This window comes from Delphinapterus leucas, chromosome 10 (genome assembly GCF_059928025.1).
Source record: "Delphinapterus leucas isolate spDelLeu-1000000601 "Yukka" chromosome 10, BTC_Dleu_Yukka2, whole genome shotgun sequence".
NCBI lineage: Eukaryota > Metazoa > Chordata > Mammalia > Artiodactyla > Monodontidae > Delphinapterus > Delphinapterus leucas.
Window position 1 is genome coordinate 104,476,255 of NC_143138.1, and position 21,566 is coordinate 104,497,820.

The window sequence follows — 21,566 nt, forward strand, 5'->3', positions numbered from 1 at the left end:
GACCTCTGTCCCGCACACCCCCAGTGGGTGTCCCTCTGAGGTGCTCAGGACTTCCGTTTCCTGGGCACTGAGGTCCCTGCTGGTATTGGGCCCAACTCCTCATGTGAGTGAATTAAAAGTTTTTGTACAGCTGCACGTGCAAAGTTGACATTTTTCCTTTGATCCGTAGCAATAACCCACCGTCCAGCTTGCTGATTCCCCGTCCCCTTTGTATTGGGGCTGATCCCACACTCACCTCGGGGTGCAGCTGGGGTTCCAGTTTTATTTTTACACTCCTCTGATCGTTAAAATAAGCAGAGAGAGATTTGTTCTAATGAAAGAGAAAAAGCAAGCACTGACTGACTGACTGACAGGAATGCTGGGAGCAGAAGAGGGGGTGGGCACGGCCCGGCCCTGTCCTGGGAAGGGCTGAGCGACAACAGCCCTGAAGCCAGGCTCAGTGTCCCGAGCTCGGGGACAGAGGGTGTCCTTCCTGCTGCACTACAGCCAGGCTGCGTGGGCTCCATGGGCTCCAGACAGTGCCCCGCCCTGCAAAGCGCACAGGCGCCTTTGGTTCAACGTCTTCAGGCCGCAGCGCCCTGCCCTCCCCTCCACACGGGCATGCACGCTCGCCGGCAAGGGCTCCTGACCTCAGGCTCCATCCCGGGCTCAGGCAGCAGCAGCTCCAGAGTGTGTGTGCGTCCTCGGCTGACCGGCAGAGGCCAGGGTCAGCCTCTCTGGGGGTCCGGCTGGGAAGAAACCACACCCTGTTTCCATGGGCACGAGGGGAAGGTTCTCCTGAGCGGCAGGGATGCCTGGGCTCCTTAGGAAGGTCCAGATGCTGGTTCTGAGGTGCCATCCAGCACCGTTTCACTCCTCAGTAGCCAGTGGGCGAGGAAGCAGAGTGCCAGGAGGCCGGTCCCGAGGAGGTCCCCCAGCCCCGTGAGGTAGGGGATGCAGTGGTCATCCGGGTCCAGGGCCTGGTTCCATGTCAGCCGAACCGTCGCTTCCGCCAGGTACAGCAGGATCGTCACCTGTCACGAGGTGAGCAGACACAAGGTGATGATGGCCGAGGAGAAAGCCCGTGTCACCAAGAAACCAGCAGATCTCAAGAGTGGACACCAGGTGGACACATCCACCCCAGGCCCTCCCTGGGCTCCTCCCGGGTGTGCCGCGCAGCTTGGCGGCCGCGCACCGCCCAGCTCCACCCACTGCCTCGGAGGCTCGGACAGGGGTCTGGCTGGAAGTGCAGCTCGGACTTCCCGGAGGTCCCCTCCTGGGGCAGCTCCGGACAGCTGGTCCTTCGTGGAGGCACCTCAAGCCCTGGTCAGGTCCCAGGTTCCCGCAGCCACTTCCCTGCCCTGCGCTGCTCTGGACAGTCTCCCAGGCTCCCCAGCCTGTCCTTCAGGGTCACGGACACGCTGACGCCGCTCTCATGGGAGTGCCCACCGGAGCTCACCATTACCCTGCAGAGGCCCCAGCCCTCCCAGCTAGAGTCTCGGAAAACGGCCTGACTGAAGTCCACACGTGCCTGTAGCAGTGCGTCTTGATCACGCCCTTGGGCTTGGATGGACTGACTGGACTTCCAGAAGGTGGGGACTGTGTCCTGCGTGTCCAGGGACCTCTCCCAGGATGGGACCCCAGGGGCCATCGTTACCTGGACCAGGCCCGCCAGCAGGTAGAGCCCCACGAAGGTTTTGTCGTTTGGGACTGACTGGCCTTCCACCAGGTAGATGATGGAGAAGAAGATCAGGTGGCCTGGAACCACCAGGAAGAGCAGGACGCGGGCCGACACGGAGTTGATTTCTGGAAGAAACAGAGCAGGGGAGGCAGCATGAGCTGCTGGCAGTGAGGTGCCCGCGGCCCCTCTTCCTGCTGCCTGTGCTTACGGAGCAGCCGCGTGTGCAGCTTGTCTAGCGACAGGGGTGAGGCCTGTCATTCCCTTGGGAGCTGACGTCGTAGGGAAGAGAGAAAAACCAGCATCAAGTAGCAGAAACAAAAGTCATTTCAAACCTGACGGGTACTAGGCGGAAGGCTGACCGGGCTCAAGTGGTGGGGAGTGGAGGTGGGAAGCCGAGGCCCCGGGCGGAGGAAGGAGGACATGTAGGGCTTCGGGGGGCCGAAGGCTCCGGCGTGGGCAGCCCCTCCCTCGCACAGGACCCGGGGACGCCCATCGGCACACTCTCCTCAGTGTCTGTGCTCATGGGTTTGAGACGCTGCGCGAAATGGGATTTCACAGTTTACAACCGCCATGAAACCACCCGTGGGGACACGACAGCTTCTCAGGCAGAAATGGGGAACTGCAGTGAGAAGTCCGTCTACGTTTCCTTCTGAGTTAACCATAAAGCGTTTCATCAGCTAAAGAAAGAAAAGGAGGACAAATCAAACGTAACTATGAAGTCTACCGTAAGATAACTTGCAGCGAGAGGGTGAGGACGCACAAGAGCACCAGAACGTTCATGGTGAAAATTCAGATGAGGGCTAACTTGAAAAAGATGATTGTTTTAAAAAACTTACAAAGGCAAAAGCAAAATAATTATTACTATTGGCAGCTGGCATTAAAACTCAAGAAAATCTACAGAAAGACTAAACAGCAAGAATTCAGTAAATATGTGCTGCTACAGACTGAATATTCGCTTTCCCCCCAAATCCGTAAGTTGTGACCTGACCCGCAATGATGGTGTTAGGAGGTGGTCAGGTGCCCCCATGAGTGAAGGGCCCCCGAAGACCTCCCTCGCCCCCTTCTTCCCTGTCTGTGGACCAGGAGGCCGGGCCTCACCAGTGCTGGTGCCCTGACCTTGGATGTCCAGCCTCCAGAGCTGTGAGAAACGTGTGTTGTTTATAAGCCCCCAGTCTGTGATTCTAAGACAGGTGCACGCTGAAATACATGCAGTACAGGGTAAAGAGCCTTTCTGTATACAGATGACAAGTCAGAAAATACACGGGGACTCCCCACTTTAGACAAGGTGAGGCAGACACACTTCCTGTCCCTCTCACCACTCATCCAACAGCCCTGAACGTCATATGAAACAAACATAAGATTCTGGAAGGTGGAGGGACGAGGCGGGCTGGCCAGGGCTCCGCGGCCCGGGGAGCAGCACGAGGTGAGGTCCCTGAGCTGCTGCCTTGCATCCCAGACCAGATGCTGGGGAGTCAGAACGCGAACGGTTAGTGGCCACGGAAGACAACTCGGCACGAGCCCCCCCCTCCTCCCGTCCTGGCCCCGGAGGTGAGAGGCTGGAGTTTGGGGGGGTAGCCAGGCCCCCTCCCTCCCGGCCAGGCGGGGGCAGAGGAATAGGACTTGAAAAGTAACAAAAGACACGACACCGCGTTGGGTCCCCGGTTCTCAGAACAGACTCCGTGGTCCTTCCTCAAGCTTCAGGCCCTGCAGGACCAGCGCCTGCCCCTCGGGGCCTCGCCCCAGCCCCCCGCCCCCGCTCATCCTCAGCGGGGATGCCTCCCGCCAGCCTTTCCGAGGCCCTTCTGCGCACAGCACGACTTGGAATCCCGTGTGCGTCCGCTCTGCTGGAGCGTGTCTGTCCCCAGGGGTAGGATCGGCTCCTCCATCTCTCACAGTATCTGGAGATGGTCGGTGTACCTCTGGCTGAGCGAACGGACCGGTGAAGGCCACGTTGGCACGTCGGGGCTGGGCTGAGGGGTCTACTGCCACAGACACCAGATTCTTAAAAGAAACGGCCACGTGGCCTCTGGAAGACCCCAGACCCACCTGAGCTGCAGAACGTGGAGCAGGGGTTAGGCCAGCGTTTTTTCATCCAGAGGGGCAGGACCCCAGGCGTGCTCCACAGGTGCAGGTACGTGGAGATCCGGCTGGTCTGAATGGCCACCAGGTTGCCACCAACACCTGCAAAGAGAAAGAATCTCTCCTCCTTTATGCCAGTCTCTGAGTTCTATCCCTTATTTTAAGTCCAGCTCCTCCAGGAAGCCTTCCTTGACTGGTTCAGCCCTTGATTTCTTTTCTTTCCCTCCCACTTGCCCACAGATCTCGTGTCTGGCACCAGACAAGTGTGGCCTGGGGCTCGTGAATGAGGTATCAAGGTAGTAGCTGCATCACCTTGACAGGTGGCAGCACTTAAGGAGAAGGAGGTGTGATGGGGGAGGGAGGGAAGTGGGCGGGGAGGTCTCAGGAAGCCACTCAAGGAAGGAACTTTTCACCTCAAGGCGGGAAGGAGAGGTAAGAGGGCCGAGAGTGAGGGGAGGGAGGGTTGTGTGGCAGCCGAGCTGGGGCTCATTGAGGGGGGTGGCTCTTGGCGTCCTGGGGAGCTGACCGTGGCCAGCTCTGCTGGGGCCCCAGGCCCCAGTGACAAAGGCCCCTCGGAGCCCCTCCAGGCAGAGAGCGGGGCCTGCCCCTGGCAACTGTCCCCTTTAGAGGGCGGTTGGGTTGCCCACTGCCTCATCCCTATGGAGGATGACCCCTAACTGGGCCAGATGTGCCCCAGCTGCTCCAGAGGATGCAAAGAATGGCCATGGGCAGAGGGTGACTGCAGATCTATTTTGCTTAGCCCACGATGATTTATTTAAAAAAAGATAAAAGAAGAAAATAAATTGGCGGCCTTTGCACATTAGGCCCTTAATCCAGGTTCCTGTCTCCCTGGGGCTCCGTTCTCGCCAGCCCGCAACCGGCCAGCCACCACGCGGGTCGCCCAGGAGCCCACCCTGCACTGCTCCCCACCGCCCACCTCGCCTCCCTGCGCAAGTCATTCGCGGTGCTCACTCAGCCCCTACAGACACTGAGCAGAGGACCCCAGGGGACTCTCTAGGCCTGTGGCCTCTGGGCCAGCTGCTGCTGTCCTCCTTGTCAGTGGCCGGCCTGGCACTGGGAGAGGCCCTGTGGACTCGGCTGGGTGCAGGCCTGGCACGTACAGGACACTGCAGACGGCCTGGGCAGTGGGTTGTCACACTCGTTCCTCTCCGACCAGCCGGCCCCACTTACAGAGCCTTACCAGAAACTAGACACAAGCTGAGCTTGGGCTAAATGCCCAGAGTTAAGCCTGGAAGGTGAACCAGTGGAGGGTCCGGAGGAGACCCAGGGGATGGAGGAGATTGAGGCAAGCTGATTCCTGCCCACCCCACCGTGAACCAGTGTTGTCACAGCCTTGTGTTTTAAGGAGAAGACAGGAATCCTGGTTTCTCTGTGTAAATGCCTGAGTTTTAAGTGTCGTCAGTGAGTCTAAGTTAAAAGGAAAGCCACGAGAGGCCAACACCCCGGTTCTGAAGCCACACTTGGCCCCAGGTGCCAGCAGATCCCGGGTTAAAGCCTTCAAGGCTCTGGGATCAGCTCTCGTCCTGGGGGCCCGTGAGGGCAGGTGTGACCTGCAGGAGCGGGGGCTACAGCAGCCTCCCGGGGCGGGGCCCGGACCTCCGAGATAGCTGCTCTTCTTGCCCCACCACCCAGAAGCCAGGTGACGGGACCCAGTACCTACCACAAATGATGGGGGCAAATACGGCCATGCCTCGGAACTGCTGCTTGGAGATGGTCTTGTTCAAGATGAGCCCCCCGAAACTGCGGGGGGGGCGGGGAGAGATGGCAAACGATTAGAGCGGACGCTGGCCAGCCCTCACCACGCAGACCGCCGTGTCAGCCTGTCACCCGCCCAAAACATCCGGAGTGGCCGAGCTGGTCTCCCGTGTCCCCTGATGCCACACGTGGCTCCCACCTCTGCTCTGAGTCTCGGCTGTTGCAGAAGGCCCCACCAGACCCTTTCCGAGGCCACTTAGCTGGCTGGGCCCTGCCACGTGACAGCCCTGAGGTGCGCTCAGCAGGAAGAGGGGCCCATGTGACGTCTCCCATCCCCGCTCCCCGAAGCTGCTCAGCACCTGGCCCCACCAACCCTGGGGTTCAGCGAAGGCCTGGAGTCCACGAGCTTCTGGAAGCAAAGACACCTCGGCCACAGCCTCCGCTCCCCGAGTCACTCAGGAGAGCACATGGGAAAGGGCTGGGGTGGCCCCCGTCAGGGTCCACAAGCAGAAAGGGCCCCCAAGGATGGCGCTGCAGGGCCCAGGGCCCCGGAGCACTGATCCTTCAGCCCTGTAGGTCTCACCAGTGGCTGGGCTGCGGGAATGGCCTTCACAGAGCTGTGGCCGTGAGGCCAGCGCAGCGGGGGAGCGGGGCCGTGGCTGGTGCTCGTCTCCTGTGAACAGGGCTGCCCCTCACAATACACCAGGCCCAGGGTTCTTAGGGGAAATGAGTGAAGAGCGTGGTGGAGGCGCCCGAGGCCACGGCTCACCCCACCCGGATCCCAAGGCGTCGCCACCCACGCACCTGCTGACGAGCATGGCCAGGACGATGGGGAACCACCCGAACTTCAAGATCTTCACGACTGGCGGGTTCTGCTTGGCGATGAGGATGCACAGGGGGGTCAGGGCCGTGAAGCCGATGCAGACAAGCGGCGTCAGATACCGACTGTCTGGGGGGAAGAGAGGGGGCGTGTGGGCCGTGGGGCTGGAGCTCAGGGTGGGGCCCAGGCTGTGGCCTGGGTGGCGGAGGTGACAGGTGTGTGGGGACTCAGGGCCCCAGAGGCCTGAGGAACAGCTCCCGTCCCCACCAGTCTGGATGAACCATCCCCTGCACCTCCTGTCATGTGGCTGATGGGCTCCTGTCCACCTCGATCCCCGCCGCACCTGTCTTTGCTTCGCTGACACCCCTGCGGCTCTTCGACACACGTGCCCTCCTCGGCCTGCTCTCAGCCCGGCCTCGCTATTCACGGCTCCGTTTACGGGGTCGTGACCGTGGCCAGTGCCGCGCTCGGCACTTCGTGTACGCAACTCTCCTGCTCTCACCGACCTGCTTGGACGGCCTGGGAGGAGGTGGCCAAGCAGGACACACCCATGGGCAGCAATGCTGGCTCTGCTCTTGCTGAGGCCACCCCAGGGGGGGACCCTTCGGCACCCACGTTCTCACAGGGGCTCGTGTCCCTGTGTCACCTGCTCCAGGCGGCAGGAGCCACGAGGACGGACCTCAGCCTGGATCAGCCTCAGGAACCTGGGCCCCTGCCGGAGCCCAACGCACAGGGCCACATGTGGCCACTCACCCGCCCGCCTCTTACCCGCACACATGGTGACTCACCAGCCTTGTGGAGAAGCGCCCGCCAACCCCGGCCACGCCCAGAGCGGAGGCCCCCCACCCAGCGCGCAGGCCTGGCCTGGGGCCCCTACCCTTTTCCGCAGGAAACAGCTGTGGCCATCCTTGTGCCCTGAGCGTCCTGGGCAAGAGATGGGCCCAGGGCCTCGGCAGGTATCCGCTGGCCTGGACACGGCAGCTGGGAGCGTCACCGCTCAGGGCCGTAGCCTCCCAGCCGCTGTGGCCGTCTCCCTGGTGACAGCATAGGCGCAGTGGCCGCAGGCTCGCCCTCATCAGCGAGGACCCACCCGACTGCTGCCCAGCCGGGACCCCCGAGATAACCCAGTGTCTCACCGCAGGGACGGGTGACCCAACGGGACTTGACATCCAGGGTGTGTGTGGAGGCATGGGGCTGGGTGCAAAAGGGAGGAGGGCCCGGGGAGGCCGGTAACTCAAAATTACTTTGCAAATCAGACTCCGTAACTAGTCGGTGCACAAATCTTTGAAATTCAGAGTGTTTGAGAATAAAATTAAGGCGTCTTACTGTTAGATCTTCACCTCCACTTCGTGAACTTCCAGCATCTTCCCAAACCATCCCTTCCTGTTGCTGCAGGCCTTTCCTGGATGGCTGGAGCTCGTGGAGCCATGCCACCCTCACTGGGAGCGTTTCCTGGGCCACTTCTGTTGCCCACATGTAAAAACCGGCAATTCCTTAAACCTCTGGGTCCACGGGCCCACCATGCTCCACGTTTAAGCTTCGTTGCTGTCCACTCCACCCATGGAAGCCGTGACCGCACTTGGAACTGACATCTGCTAGATCCGGACAAGCGTGCAGCCATCCTGGGGGGGGCCACACCAGGTGGGAGACCACAGACAGGACACTCGGAGCGGGTGCTCAGCCGTGCAAGTGCAGTGAGGGAGCCGCCGGCAAGGCGCTGCCGTGTGTCCACAGCGTCCAGGGTGTGAGCCAAGCTGTGTCCCCAGGCGGACCTGGGCGACGTCGGGGGGGGGGGGCCGTGGCCACAAGGTCTTGTTCCCAGAACGTGTGCAAACGCCCCGTCGGTGGCTGACCACGTCACAGGCCACCTTCTGAGGAGCCTGGCTTCTGCCTCCTTGGCTGTGACACTCCTCCCTGGAGTCACCTCTCGGGCAGCTGGTGTGTGTCCGGCGTGAACTGTGCCTCCCGCGAGGAGGTGCTGAAGCACCCAGACCAGCCTCTGTCAGAGGTGGGCACTGACAACCTGTACATCCACTGCCCGGAGACACCTGTCCCCGTGCTGCACTGGAAAAGCCGGCGGCACCTGGGGGGCGACCCCCATCTGCCCAGTGACCCCAGGCCTCGCCTACGAAAGGATAGACCCCAGCCTCGGGCCCTACCTCTGTGTTTGTGGAAGAAGCTGCTGACGAAAGCCAGGATGGACAAGGTGATGAGGTCTCCCAGGCTGGCCGCGATGGGCGTCGCGATGTTGTCCGGGTTGACCCCGAGCTTTCGAGCGCCGATCACTATGCAGACCATCAACATCCCTGCAGGGGGAGGGGACAGGTGGCCGGTGAGCGGGTGGCAGGGCCGCCCAGGAGCTCGCTGCACCCACGGAGCCGCCCGCTCTCGGGGTCCCTCCCTGCACTGGGGCGCAAGGCTTGGACTCTGCCCTGTGTCTCGCGGGCTTGATGCTGTGGAGCAGCCCAAGCACCCTGATGACTCCCTGAACCGTCGGGGAGACACAGGCAGGTGGGGCCTGGGCTCCCAACCTTGGGAACTACAGGTGTGATGCTCACAGCCCTCCTGGCAGCAAGATGGACCCCAAACTGCTCTGAGCAGCAGGAGCCCTGGGGTGGGCAGGGCAACTGGCCCGTGAGTGGTTTCCAAGGGGCAGAGCCTGCGGGGAAGACGGCAGGGTGGGGTCTGGGACAGTGTGGGGCAGCAGTGCAGGTGGTCCCTGGAGGGAGGGAGGGAGGGAAGGGGCGGCACACAGAAGGCAGCATGGCACTGGGGGCCTGAGGGGCTGCCAGGGCCCAGCACGTGGCCGCGAGTGCAGGGCGACGTCCCTGCTGGACCTGAGAGGCCCTTCCTCGTGGCCGCTACGCCTCCCAGGACCTGCTTCTGTTCTGACTTGGTTCTGAGGCCACTGTGACGTGCTTCCACCCCCCGTGCCACACTGCCTGGGACAAAATCCAACAGCATCTTGTGTGGCCTTTAAGAAGACACTTTCCATCTTGGCCCCTGCTGTTTTAACACTGGACTCGGCGTTCTGTAACTCTAATCACAGTTATCACGTTGGTGCCATCGAATGCTGCTGGCCACCGTCTGTGCTGTTTTGTGACCAGGTCCCAGCAACTTTATGCTTTTGCAATGTCATTTGTAAGTGAATTGACACTGCCTGGCTGAGCCGGTGGTCTGGTGACAATCCCACAGGGAGGCATAGAGGACACCACCAGTTTGAGATCACTTATTACAAACCACCAGCACCACCGCCTGGCTTTATGGCTCAGACAGGCCAAGGTCATGCTGTGACGCACCAGCCACACTTCCTGAGTCCCCCTCATCTTGGGACAATCCCGGCTATGTCCTTGCTACTGAGGTGCACCCCATCTGAGGCCTCAGTCTTCTCATCTGTAAAACAGGAGCTAAGATGGCCCCCCGGGAGCGGCACCGCCTTCTGGAGACTTGGTGTCTCCTAGGCTCTGTTCTCTCAGAAGGTTCAGCCCTTCCCTGGCCCAGATGTGCAGGCATGCAGCAGGTCTATGAATCTGCTCCTGGGCTTCTGCGCTCTGGCCCTGCCCCGACCTGGGCTCCTGCACGGGGATGCAGCCGCCTGGTAGGAACCACAGCCACCGAATAACCAGCTGCATCCTGCTGGGGGTCAGGCGAGTGAACAGTCGACTTGACAAGGCTACCCCTCTTCCTGGACCTGCGTGCGCTTTGCACGATGCACACAGACACGGCCCAGAGAGAACCAGTGTGACCACTGTCCATTCAGAAAACCTGGGAGCTGACCGGTGCCTGGGTTAAGTGTGGAAAGAACCACGGACTCTGCACTCACACTACTTGCTTGGTGGTGGAGGAGCGGACAGTACACGAGTGAACAAGCGCGTGAAGCAGACACAGCGTGACTGTGAGCGAGTCAGGGGAGGCTGCGAGACTGGAGTCACGCGTGTGCTCGCGCACTGAGGGATCACCCTGAACTAGGATGAGCCCCGCAGCGTTGGGCCCCCAGCGTGTCCCGGGCTCTGGGACAGAAGCTGGCACGTGGGCTCGGGGAGTGCTGAGTGCTGAACAGATGCGCAGCCGCTGGGCTCCCCGCTGATGCGCGTGAGCTCCCCCCGGGGCCTGAGGCAGCGTGGCAGGAGCAGGGTGGGGACAGCAGATGGTAGAAGAGGACACGCAGGCCCCTCTCAGAGGAGCTGCTGTCGTGCAGGGAGCTGAGACATAAAGTAAGGGACAAGAGAGCTTCAGATATTCGCAAGGGCTCCAAAAGGAGCTTCACGTGAAGCCTGGTGGCCTCCGGCGGGGGAGGGGGCGCAGGACCTGCCTTGCCCCAGGCCCCGCCCAGGCCCTCCCGGTGGCCAGTCACAGACAGACGTGTCTCCGCCCCAGCAGAGGGCAGGGACCCCCTCGCCGCCCTCCAGGTCAAGGTGGGTGTGAAGACCCATTGGTGTCCCGACCCGCGCAGGACCCCGAGGGCTGCTCACCCAGGGCGCAGGCCGCCAGGAAGGCAGTGATGACGCTGCTGGCGCACAGCACCTCCGCCTCCACCGCGTCCAGCTCCTGCCCCGACGCCGCGCCCAGGAGCAGGGCCGCCACGGCGGCCAGGAGCCCCACGACGGCGGCCTGCACCTGCGGGCAGGAACCAGACGTTAGGCAGGTCTGCTGACCTCGCCCGAGCGCAACAAAGCCAACACCCCCTTCAGCCCGATCCCTGCGGGAACCGCTGCCCCGCCCCGTCCTTCCCCGTCATCTTGCGTAGGGTCCTCGGTCAAGGGCCCCCCGTGTTTCCTCACCGCCCCTCTAACTGGTTTGGACAAAAGTGCTGTGATCTCCAGCAGCACAGACAGTGCCCCTGCCCGACGCCCCGGAAACGCCCAGGACCCCCAGGAGACACCAGAGCTGTCGGAGCTGAGGCCCCAGCGCACACGCGAGGCCAGTCAGCCTCCGCAGACGAGAACACGCCCCAGCTCACACACGGAATTCCACTCAGGGTCCCAAGATTTTTCCTGGTACCTGACAACTCATTTTAAATTTCACTTTCACAAAAATGAGCAGATGCGCAAGAACAGCCATAACAACTTTGAGAAAGAAAATGGGAATTTTGGCATTTTCATTATGAATACGTATTTTAAAGCTATAGTATTAAAACTGGGTGGCTTGGCAGAGAAATAGACAAATAGGTCAGCAGGACAGAACGGGGTCCAGGAGTTGAACCGTGAATATGTGAAAATTTTAAATTTAATGTATGAAAAGTTAATCATGAATATATGAAAGTTTACTATGATGACGGTGGCATTTCAAATCAGGATGGAATACATAAGGTAAGAGAAACCGGATATTTGCTTGGAAAAATAAAATAGATTCTGACTTTATACCGTTCACACACATATACCTAAACATAAAAACATAAAGTGTGAAATGGATGAAAGTATTGAATAATGTGTTTCAGATTTTGGATTAGGGAAGGCCTCCTACTAAAGATGAAACATACAAAATCTATAAAGAAAAATACAGGTAAGATTTACAAAGTCCAAGCATGACTTCTGTGTGATAAAAGACACCACTAAACAAAGGCAGGGATAGACTTGGAGAAAGTATTTCCGTCTTACATAACTAATAAAAGATTAGTATCCAGAATAATGAGTCCATTTTACCAAATCAACAATAACCATCATGATAATATAAAGATAACGTGATAGAACAATGCATAGGGGATATGACAGGTAATCCACAGAAAGGAAATACAAACGGCTAAGAAACACACAAAAGATGATCAAATCCCTAGTAATCAGGAAAATTTAATCCCCATTGGAAGGTTAGGATTAGGGTTATTTGTAACCAGGGCTGGTCCTCCTCTATTAAAAAGTAAGTGCTGTTTGATTTTCTTGGCACTGGGGTCTCTGCTCATCGGGTAAATGGATGGATGGGGTATACTTCTTACCTGTCGGATGAAGTAAAGTTAAAACTCAAAGGTCGACAGTACAAAGTACACACGGACAAACAAGTGGGACGATGGTTGTCTTACACACTGATGGTGGTAAAATGATACAGGAATTCTGGGAGGAAATTTGTCTAAGTTATCTAAATACCTGATGATCTAGCATTTTCCCAGGGAAACGTGCACATGTGGACAAAGAAGCACATAATCACGATGGTGATTGGAGCTGCTCTGTACAGAGTGACGTCCGTTCGTTAAGTCACTATTAAGGGAAAAGTGCTATTTACAAAGTTACACGTACAGTATAGTATGTTTTATGCATAGAAACATGGGAACTCGTGTGGTCTGTGTCTGTGGGCAAATCCATGTGTCTGCAAACACAGAAAGGGTTTAGAAGAGTCCTTCCCATGCTGGTGAGCTTATGAGGAACTACTAATTGAAGTTTTTGGTTTTTTTTTTTAAATAAATAAATTTATTTATTTATTTTTGGCTGAGTTTGGTCTTCGTTGCTGCGCGCTAGAGCACAGGCTCAGTAGTTGTGACACACGGGCTTAGCTGCTCCGCGGCGTGCGGGATCTTCCCGGACCAGGGCTCGAACCCGTGTCCCCTGCCCTGGCAAGCAGATTCTTTAACCACTGCGCCACCGGGGAAGTCCCATTTCAATTATTGATACTAGCGCTGGTATTGCACCAAGAAATCAGATGTTTTGTAATCCTTTCGGAAAACATCTAGAGCCTTAAACTGTTCATACCTTGTGAACTTGTAGGAAGTTCTCTTAAGAAACCTACGCAAAAGGAGAACACTCTCACTGCAGTATAACTTATCGAGTAGGAGCCTGTAACTGCAGGTGCCCCGCAGGGTGACGGGTCTGTGAGTGGACGGGCCGAGCTCGGCAGGTCTGCACAGGCCCCACAGAGCCAGCCCCTGGCTGCCCTTCCCTCTTACCCGTGAGGTCCTGGCTCACGTTATCACTCTTGGGTACATTGTCGTGATAGAATACACTGAAGTTATTTTAAAAGTTTAAGTATGGAACTTACTGCACCCTTTATGCTTTGATGTTAAGCTTTTTAAAAAATGAAGGAGACCAATTGCATCCACGCTGTGACAGGACCACGTGCCAGGCCAGGGCCTGCCCACAGCAGGACCTAATCAACACTGGTTGAGGAGGATTCGGTAGGAAAAGAAACGCAAAACCAGTGACTGTTGCCAAGGCGTTTACCACCCGCCCCTGCAGACCCTCTGCCGGGGCCTCATGAGAGCTTTAACCTCCAGGGGCTTCAGCCACAGGCTGTAGTCCCGGCCCCTGTGAAGCACCTCGGTGGACGAGGCAGACGTCTAAACACAAAACTGCGTCCAGGACGGCCTGACAGCGCCCGCAAGGCCCGGAGAGGCAGCCAGTGCCAGGCTGGAGCCAGGTCTGAGGAGAGACCCCACCGGGTGACAGGGAGGGGAAAGGACATCCCAGGAGGGGAGAGGGCCGGGCCCACCCCTGGACAAGGGGGCCGGCAAAGGGGCTCCAGGGGGAGGAGGCCCCATGAGCTCGAGGGTTAGAAAAGGCCAGGCAGGGGCCGTGCAGAAGCGCAGTGGAGCCCAGGTGCCTGGACGGGGAGGCCAGGGCAGCGGGGCTGGGCTCCAGGCGGCCCAGGGGAGGGTCCTCAGAGTGGCCGGATGTAAGGGTGAGGGACACAGGCAGGCTGAGGGCTGTCGGGTTTCTAGCCGGGTCAGACGGGAGTGTCGCTCACTGGGCATGCGAATCCCACCCGATGAGCCACACAGCAGCCCATCTTACAGGTGAGGCCCCTGAGCTGGGCCACCCCAGAGCGAGCTTCCAGCCCAAAGCAGACGGAGTCTGGGACTTCAAAGAGGGGTGTAAGGAGGGCAGGCGACGGGGCCGGATCTGGGGACACTGCTCTGGAGATGCCCAGTGGAGAGGTGCAAACGGACTCCAGAGCCCAGGTGAGAAGTCAAGGCCCCTCCTGAGTCTGTGTGTCCTGCCCAGGGCAGCCTGCTGGTCAGTGACGGTCTCGCCTGCACGCCAGTGTGACCTGGGCCCAGTTCTCGGTGTGGCCACAGCCTGCCCCGGCCAGAGGAGCCCAGGAAGCTCTGGATACAAACGCTTCCGTCCAGATCCAGGCCCAGCCTACTGCTGCCTCAGGCTTCCTGGCTCCGTGAGACACCCCCCTCCGCCCCGCGGCCCCACAGTTAGGAGGAGACACAAGTTTGCGACGCGCATGAAGCATAAGGGACAAAGGCGAGGGTCACCTGGATGAGGGCGAGGTTACTGCTGATGACTCGGTGCTGCTCCCGGGGGCCATCGATCTGCCCAGTGTTGGCCTAGGATGGAAAGAAGGGCAAAGGGTGAGTCGGGCGGCAGCGCCGAAGCCAGGCCCACCCTTCTTGGAGAGGGTCTCAGGACAGGCCAACAAATGCCCCCTCACTGCTGCCAGAGCCAACTGTCCTGCCAGCTTCCAAAACGGTGACTCGGGGCTGGAGAGGTGGGGACACAGGCCCAGCTCTTCCCCTCACAGGTGTGCGATCACACATACACGTGCACACGCGGGCACGCATGTCACCAAGAACCTCAGCCGTTGACCATCCGGCCGGTCCATGAGGGGTGCCGGGCTCCCCCCACCCTGCCATCCCTCCTCCCCGCCCACGAGTCGCAGCTCACGTGACCAGCAGCCACGCACCCACCTTGGCAAAGTATCCTGCTTAAGAAACGTATGTAAGGCCCTCTTCTCTTGGGATAAAAAGGCGAGATCGGAAATGCAGCTTTCTCCTTTAAAAGGGGTAGCTGCTCCTAACGTCACAGCCTTTGCCAGTAAAATTCAGGATGTAGATAAGAAAAGGTTTCAAAGCAAATGTATTTTCTTGGCTCCTATTGCATTGAGTTCACTACGTTACTGAACTCTGAGGAAAACACATAATTCTCTTTTTTACTTTATTTTTTGGCTGCGCCGTGCGGCTTGCAGGACCTTCGTTTCCTGACCAGGGATCGAACCCAGGCTCCCTGCAGTGGAAGCGTGGAGTCCCAACCACTGGACGGCCAGGGAAGCCCCCAGAATTACTTTTCTTTGTACAAGTAAGGGGAGGCTTCTTGTCTTTGGGTGCCTGGGACACATCAGGTCACCACTGTGGAGCCCCAGTCAGCTCTGGCTTCATCCAGATGGCCTGACACCTGCCTCGGGTGTCCTCCCAGGAACTGGGGCACAGGTGGAGCAGAGCCGCGAGGGACCCACCGAGGCCACACCCGCTCCGCCCGCCCCCCCGCGGCCCAGAGATGCCGGTGCCCGTGTGTTGGTTCCTGTCAGTCAACCAATTGCAATGTATCAAGGTAGTCAGAGGGCTGGTCAACCAACTGCAACATACCAAGGTAGTCAGAGGGCTGGTGCTGGCCCACGACCCCCAGTACAAATCAGAAAAGGAGTCCTTCCTCAAGAAGCCTCATTTCCACCGGCTGGGAAGCGTGTAAAACACGTGCACAAGTCTAGAACCCGTACAACCCACGAAGCGGCATGGAGGTGCCTCCTGGCGCCAGAGGCCCGAAACCAAGTCCAGGCTGAGCAGCAGAGGGAGCAAAGGAGAGGGTGCCTGGAGATCCCACAGGGACGAAGGCGGGGAGAGCCGGGGGGAAGCAGCTGCGGGTGTCAGGGAATTAGGCCAGGGGACGGCAGCGGGGCTGACGGGCACTGGATTCCCGTCCAGACACCGGGGAGCGTGGGTTTCGTTTGAGTTATCCCCGTGGAGGCTGAAATCGGCCAGGATGGTGGCGGGAACTGGTGTGCAGATGAAGCCCCTCAGAGGGTCCATTATCCAGGGCCGTGGGGGACGGAGCCGCGAAGGAGGGAAAGAACAGGGCCGGCCAGGAGGGTGAACCTCGGGCAGGGGCCCTCAGGCATGGGGGGTCAGGTCTCCATCAAGATACAGGAACATTTCTTTCCCCTAGAACGACGGTCCTGGAGAGGTCAGGCTAGGAGCTAGAGGCACAAGGCCAGCCCTGGCACAGGCTGGGGCCTTTCAAGACTCCAAGGCAAAGGAGTGGGAAGCTGGAGCGTCTCTAGACCAACCCAGATTCATCTCAGCAGAAGCAGCCCGCAGGCCCTTCCTAAGCGTGTGTTTGGATCACACTCAAACATCTTCAGCCTCTCTTAATCTCACGAGCCCTTACAGCTGCATCAACACACCTCCCTGCCCTGCGGTTCTGGCTGCAGCTTGGCCACTCGGCCTCTCCTTCAGCGACAGGCCCAGCTGTGGGAACCACCCCTCCTCCCGTCCCTCAGGTGAGGACGACTTCCTGCCGCTACCCGGCCTGGGGAGCCTTGCCACCCACAAGCTTGCCGGTGGACCCCTCCTTAATTCTGCTCAGCTCCTGTGCCTGCACCTCCTGTTTGCTGCCAGGTCCTGACTTGCCCAGCGAGTTAGAGCTTCACAAGGTCATCTGGCCCATTCACAACAAAAAACACTTACTGGATTAACAAAGAGGACTGACCCTTGCTGTCCTCCTCCTTCCTCAAACTGGAGGGTAGGGAAAGACAACCTTCTAACTTTTTATTTCTAAATAAATGTAGACTTTTTTTTGCAAGAGTTCCAAAGTCAGCACAGAGAGTTTCCCATATACCTGTCGCCCAGTTTCTACTGACCGTAACACCTTATAGCAGGGGTCCCCAGCCCCTGGGCCGCACAGCACGAGGTGAGCGGCGGGCCACCGAGCAAAGCTTCATCTGCTCACATACCACCGGAGCCATCCCTCCCCACCCCTGGCCGTGGAAAAATCGTCTTCCGCGAAACCGGTCCCTGGTGCCAAAAAGGCTGGGGACCACTGTGTTATAGAACCACAGGACAGTCATCAAACTAAGACGTTAACACTGGCTCAACACCACCAACTAGGTGACAGGATGTATTTGCACATCCCGGCTTTCCCACCACTGTCCTTTCTCTGTTCCAGGAAGTAAGTCCAGATCCCCCACTGGCTCCTTGGTCTCCTCCAGGCAGTGATGGGTTCTCACCTTCCCTCGTCTTTCTCACCTTGACACCTCAAGGAGCGCTGCTCAGGCATTCTGCAGAAGGTCCCTCAACGTGGGCTTGTCTGGTGCCTCCGCATGACTAAACTGAGGGTGCGGGTTCGGAGGGAAAAGGCTGCCGAGGGGAGGTGCCGTCTCCGTGTGTGGAATCCGAGGCGAGTGACACCACGCGGCTGATCACAGGCGCCCTGACCTCGGCTGAGGTGCGTCTGCCGGGATTCTGCCCTGCAGACTCGCTGTTTTCCCTTCCCCGCACGCTATCAGCTAGAAGCCCCTCATCAGGTCGGCCCTGTGCTCCAGGGGAGGGGATTAAGCGGCTGCTCCTCCGTGGAAGCAGATCGAAGCTTTGGGGACACTTTCTGCAACTACCAGAGCGATTCACAATTCCTGGGGGAGATATCTGAAGCTATGCACACATCCTGTTTCTCCTGCAAGTTCCACCTGGTGCTACTGCAGTGTCAGCGCCTCTAGGTCCTCTTACAGATGGAGCCAGGAAACGTACGTGTATGCACCCTAACCCCGCTGTGCACACACGCAAATTTAGTTTCGTCTCCCTCTGTACGTCCTAAACAAATGTGAGTTTACAAGGATATCTCTGACTCCAGTCCAGCATCACAGGGCTCATCATGGCAGTGAGCAGACAGCCTTCAGACACACAATGGAAACAAGAAGAGGCTTCTACAGTATAACACAAATTCAGAGGAAATCCTTGGGCATAGAGAGCAGGGGAGTTAGGTGGACAGAGGACCCACGCCCAGAAATGACGGCAGGACATGTTTCCCGCCCAGGAAGGAGGCCCCGGGGACAACGGGCACCTCAGACAGGTGGCGACTTGGCTTCAACAAGAGGCGCCTCTCCTCTCGCCTGACCGGCTTGTGCCGACGATGGGATGCGTGGCTGAGCAGAAGCAGCGAGGGTGTGTGCTGGGGTCACAAGCAGGGAAGTGTCCAGAGTGGCCATAGTAAGAGGGACACAGACCAGTGAGACCAGTGAGCGGCTTGTACCTCCGGGGAACACACTGTGACGCCCCCCAGCCATCAGGGGGTCACCTGCTCTACAGAAGGAGATAAACCGACTAGGAGGAAACCCAAATAGAGGATGCTCGAGTGACCAAGAATCCCTATCTCCTGAAGGCCACAGTCATGCCAGACTCAGCAGACTCCACAAATGGAGGCAAAAGCCTAAGGAAACAATCAAACAGAAGCCGAGTAAGACTCTAGGACTGCTAAACCAGGGGGTGGCAGAGTCTGGTGCCTTCGCACAGGGAGAGACCGTCTGGGGTTCTAGAAAGCACAGACTCGGTCTCTGAATGTAAAGTAAAACACGGAGACAAGCAGGACTCCTCACAATGACCTCAGGAGCACAGAGCTTGAGAGCAAGATTAAGAGGAAACGAGTGAAATGAAAAATCAAGCGCAGGTGTTTTCCCAGAATGAAGCACAACCAGACAGAGATGGAAAAAGGCAGATCCAGAAGCTGCATGTGGATATGTTAAAGTTGGAGAGACGGTGGGAATGTGAATGCGTATCAGAATATAAGAAATCACAAAAAATAGGATTTTCATAGAGCTGAAGACAGACATATGTCTTTAGATTGAAAAATCTAACATGTATATAAGGTAAGGAAAAACAGTCCATGCCAGAAATACCGCGGTGAAATTTCAGAACATGGATGATAAAAAAAAAATGCAAAAGAAGTTCAGATAGGGGGACTTGCCTGGCCGTCCAGTGGTTAGGACTCTGCATGTGCACTGCAGGGGGCACGGGTTCGATCCCTGGTTGGGGGACTAAGATCCCGCAAGCCGCACGACACGCAGCCCCCCGCCAAAAAAAAGTTCAGATAGAAAGATAAAATCAACAGACTACCTACAAGAAATGAGACTCAAAGAGACACGAGGCCACCATTAGCAACACTGGGTACAGAGGACACGGCAAGCCTGTCTCAGTTGAGGGAACATACCTGTGAACACTGCCTCGCTATCCGGACAGGCTGGGGTCAGCTGTGAGGATAAAGGCCCCGTCACACTTGGGAGTCCAGACAGTTCACCTGCCAGGACCCTCCCCTGAAGCAGGTCCTGGAGGACACATGCAAACCAAACGAAAGATACATTTAAAAGGAAGCTGGTGGGGAGTGACAACAGCCAGAGGGCGGACAGGGAAGCCCAGCCCTCGCTCCTTGGAGGAAACACAGGATGAACCACACAGACTGAGCACAGCAGCTCTGTGGGAGGGTTAGAAGCCAGGCCAGGCCCTGCAGCAGCCAAGGAGAAGCCTCACCCACGATGGGAGGAAAGGTCGTTGTTGCCCTTGCCCCTCCCCCGGCACAGCCCCGAGGAGACAGGAGGCAGCCGTCCAGCCCCTGGGCCTCCCTTGGGACAGAGGGAAAGAATGGACTTGTCTGTGACCTTCTGGCTGGTCCAAGGGCTCCCAAGAGACGGGCTTCTCGCTCACCCGACTCACAGGTCAGACCAGAAGCTAGCATAGTTTATGTATCAGGTCAGGACAACAGATCTAAAGTCCGGAAAGAAAAAAAAAAACCTGTCAACAAGTAATTCTGGCAAAAACTGTCCTTTGAAAATGAGGGGGGATTTAATACATTTCTAGATAAATAAAAGCTGACAGAGTTCATTACCACTAGGCCTGCCCTATGGTCAATGTTAAAGGGAGTTGATGAAAGGATGATCAAAAGTCAAATATATATATTGAAAAATATAAAGTTCTCCAGTAAAAGCAAACACACAGCCGAATATAAAAACCTATGTATTGTAATTTTGGTTCATAACTCCACTTTTATGCCTTTGTAGGATTTAAAAAACAAAAGCATAAAAATAATTAAAATCTATATTACTGAGTACAAAGTATATAAAATGTAATTCATGATCAATTAAAATCTATATTACTGGGCTTCCCTGGTGGCGCAGTGGTTGAGAGTCCACCTGCAGGTGCAGGGGACACGGGTTCGTGCCCTGGTCCGGGAAGATCCCACATGCCGCGGAGCGGCTGGGCCCGTGAGCCGTGGCCGCTGAGCCTGTGCGTCCGGAGCCTGTGCTCCGCAACGGGAGAGGCCACAACAGTGAGAGGCCCGCGTACCGCAAAAAAACAAAAAACAAACAAACAAACAAACAACTATATTACTGAGTACACAGTATATAAAATGTAATTCATGATATCAATAATATAAACGGGGTAGAGCTTTAAAGGAATAGAATTTTTGACTAATTTAAGTCGGTAGCAGCTTAAAATAGATTATTATAACATTAGGATCTTATACGGATTCCCCAAGGTACCCACAAAGAAAACATGTACAGGACATACACAAGAAAAATGAGAAGTGAGTCAAGACCTATCACTACAAAAAATTAACTCATCAAAAAAAAAAAAAGAACTCATCGAAAAGACAGAAAGGGAGAAAATGAGAGGGAGAAAAGCTATGAGACATACAGAAAACAAATACCAAAACGGCAATAATTAGTCCTTGCCTATCACTAATTACTTTAAATATAAATAAACTTCCCAATCGAAAAACATAAATGGGTAGAGTAAATTTTTAAATATACAAGATCCAACTACATGCTGTCTACAGGAGGGTAACTTTAGATCTAACGACACACATGGATTGAAAGAGAAAAGGTGGAAAAAAGATATTCCTTACAAATAGCAACCAAACAAGAGGAAGGATGACTGTACTAATATCAGACAAAATAGATACTAAGTAAAAAACTGATCCAAGAAACAAAGAAGGACATTATATACTGATAAGAAGACTGTGTATATTGATAAAATATATATTGATTATACATTGACAAAACCACCAGGAACACGTAACAGTTATAAACATACATAGACCAACCATCAGAACTCCTAAATATAGGAAGCAAACGTTGACAGAATTGAAAGGAGAAGTAGACAGCTCTGCAATAATAGGAGAAGACTTCAATTCTCCACTTTCAATAATGGATAGGACAACCAGACAGAAGATTATGAAGGAAACAGAGGACTTGAACATGTCTATAGACAAACTGAACCTAACAAATAGATACATGATACTCTACCCAACAACAGCAGAATACATAGTTTTCTTAAGGGCACCTGGAACATTCGTTGAAAAAGAAGAAAAATCTCAAATCAACAACCTAATTTTACAACTAGAAAAGAACAAACTAAACCCAAAAGCTATGAGAATAAAAGAAATAATAAATATTAGGCCACCACCAAAAAAATCTACAAACAATAAATGTTTGAGAGGGTGTATAGAGAAGGGAGCCCTCCTGTGCTGTTGGTGGAAATGTAAATTGGTGCAGCCACTGTGGAGAACAATATGGAGATTCCTTAAAAAACTAAAAATA

At 56.3% G+C, this 21,566-nt stretch overlaps 1 protein-coding gene across 4 annotated transcripts in view; it reads right to left on the minus strand.

Annotated features, from left to right (window-relative positions):
* Positions 1 to 248: 248 nt before the first annotated feature.
* Positions 249 to 21,566, minus strand: part of SLC41A3 (solute carrier family 41 member 3) — a 66,836-nt gene continuing 45,518 nt past the window's right edge. For 2 of the 4 annotated variants that reach the window (XM_089919851.1, XM_089919852.1), the window contains 7 exons: positions 14,464 to 14,535; positions 10,748 to 10,892; positions 8,435 to 8,581; positions 6,260 to 6,404; positions 5,421 to 5,500; positions 3,707 to 3,841; positions 928 to 1,785 (listed from right to left, as the gene is read on the minus strand). In XM_089919851.1, coding sequence (XP_089775977.1) covers positions 1,307 to 1,785; positions 3,707 to 3,841; positions 5,421 to 5,500; positions 6,260 to 6,404; positions 8,435 to 8,581; positions 10,748 to 10,892; positions 14,464 to 14,535 — 1,203 coding nt within the window. In that variant the 3' untranslated portion in view covers positions 928 to 1,306. Of the gene's footprint in view, positions 1,786 to 3,706; positions 3,842 to 5,420; positions 5,501 to 6,259; positions 6,405 to 8,434; positions 10,685 to 10,747; positions 10,893 to 14,463; positions 14,536 to 21,566 lie in introns of those variants that run through there. The other 2 variants (XM_022562617.3, XM_089919849.1) reach the window with 2 other exon arrangements.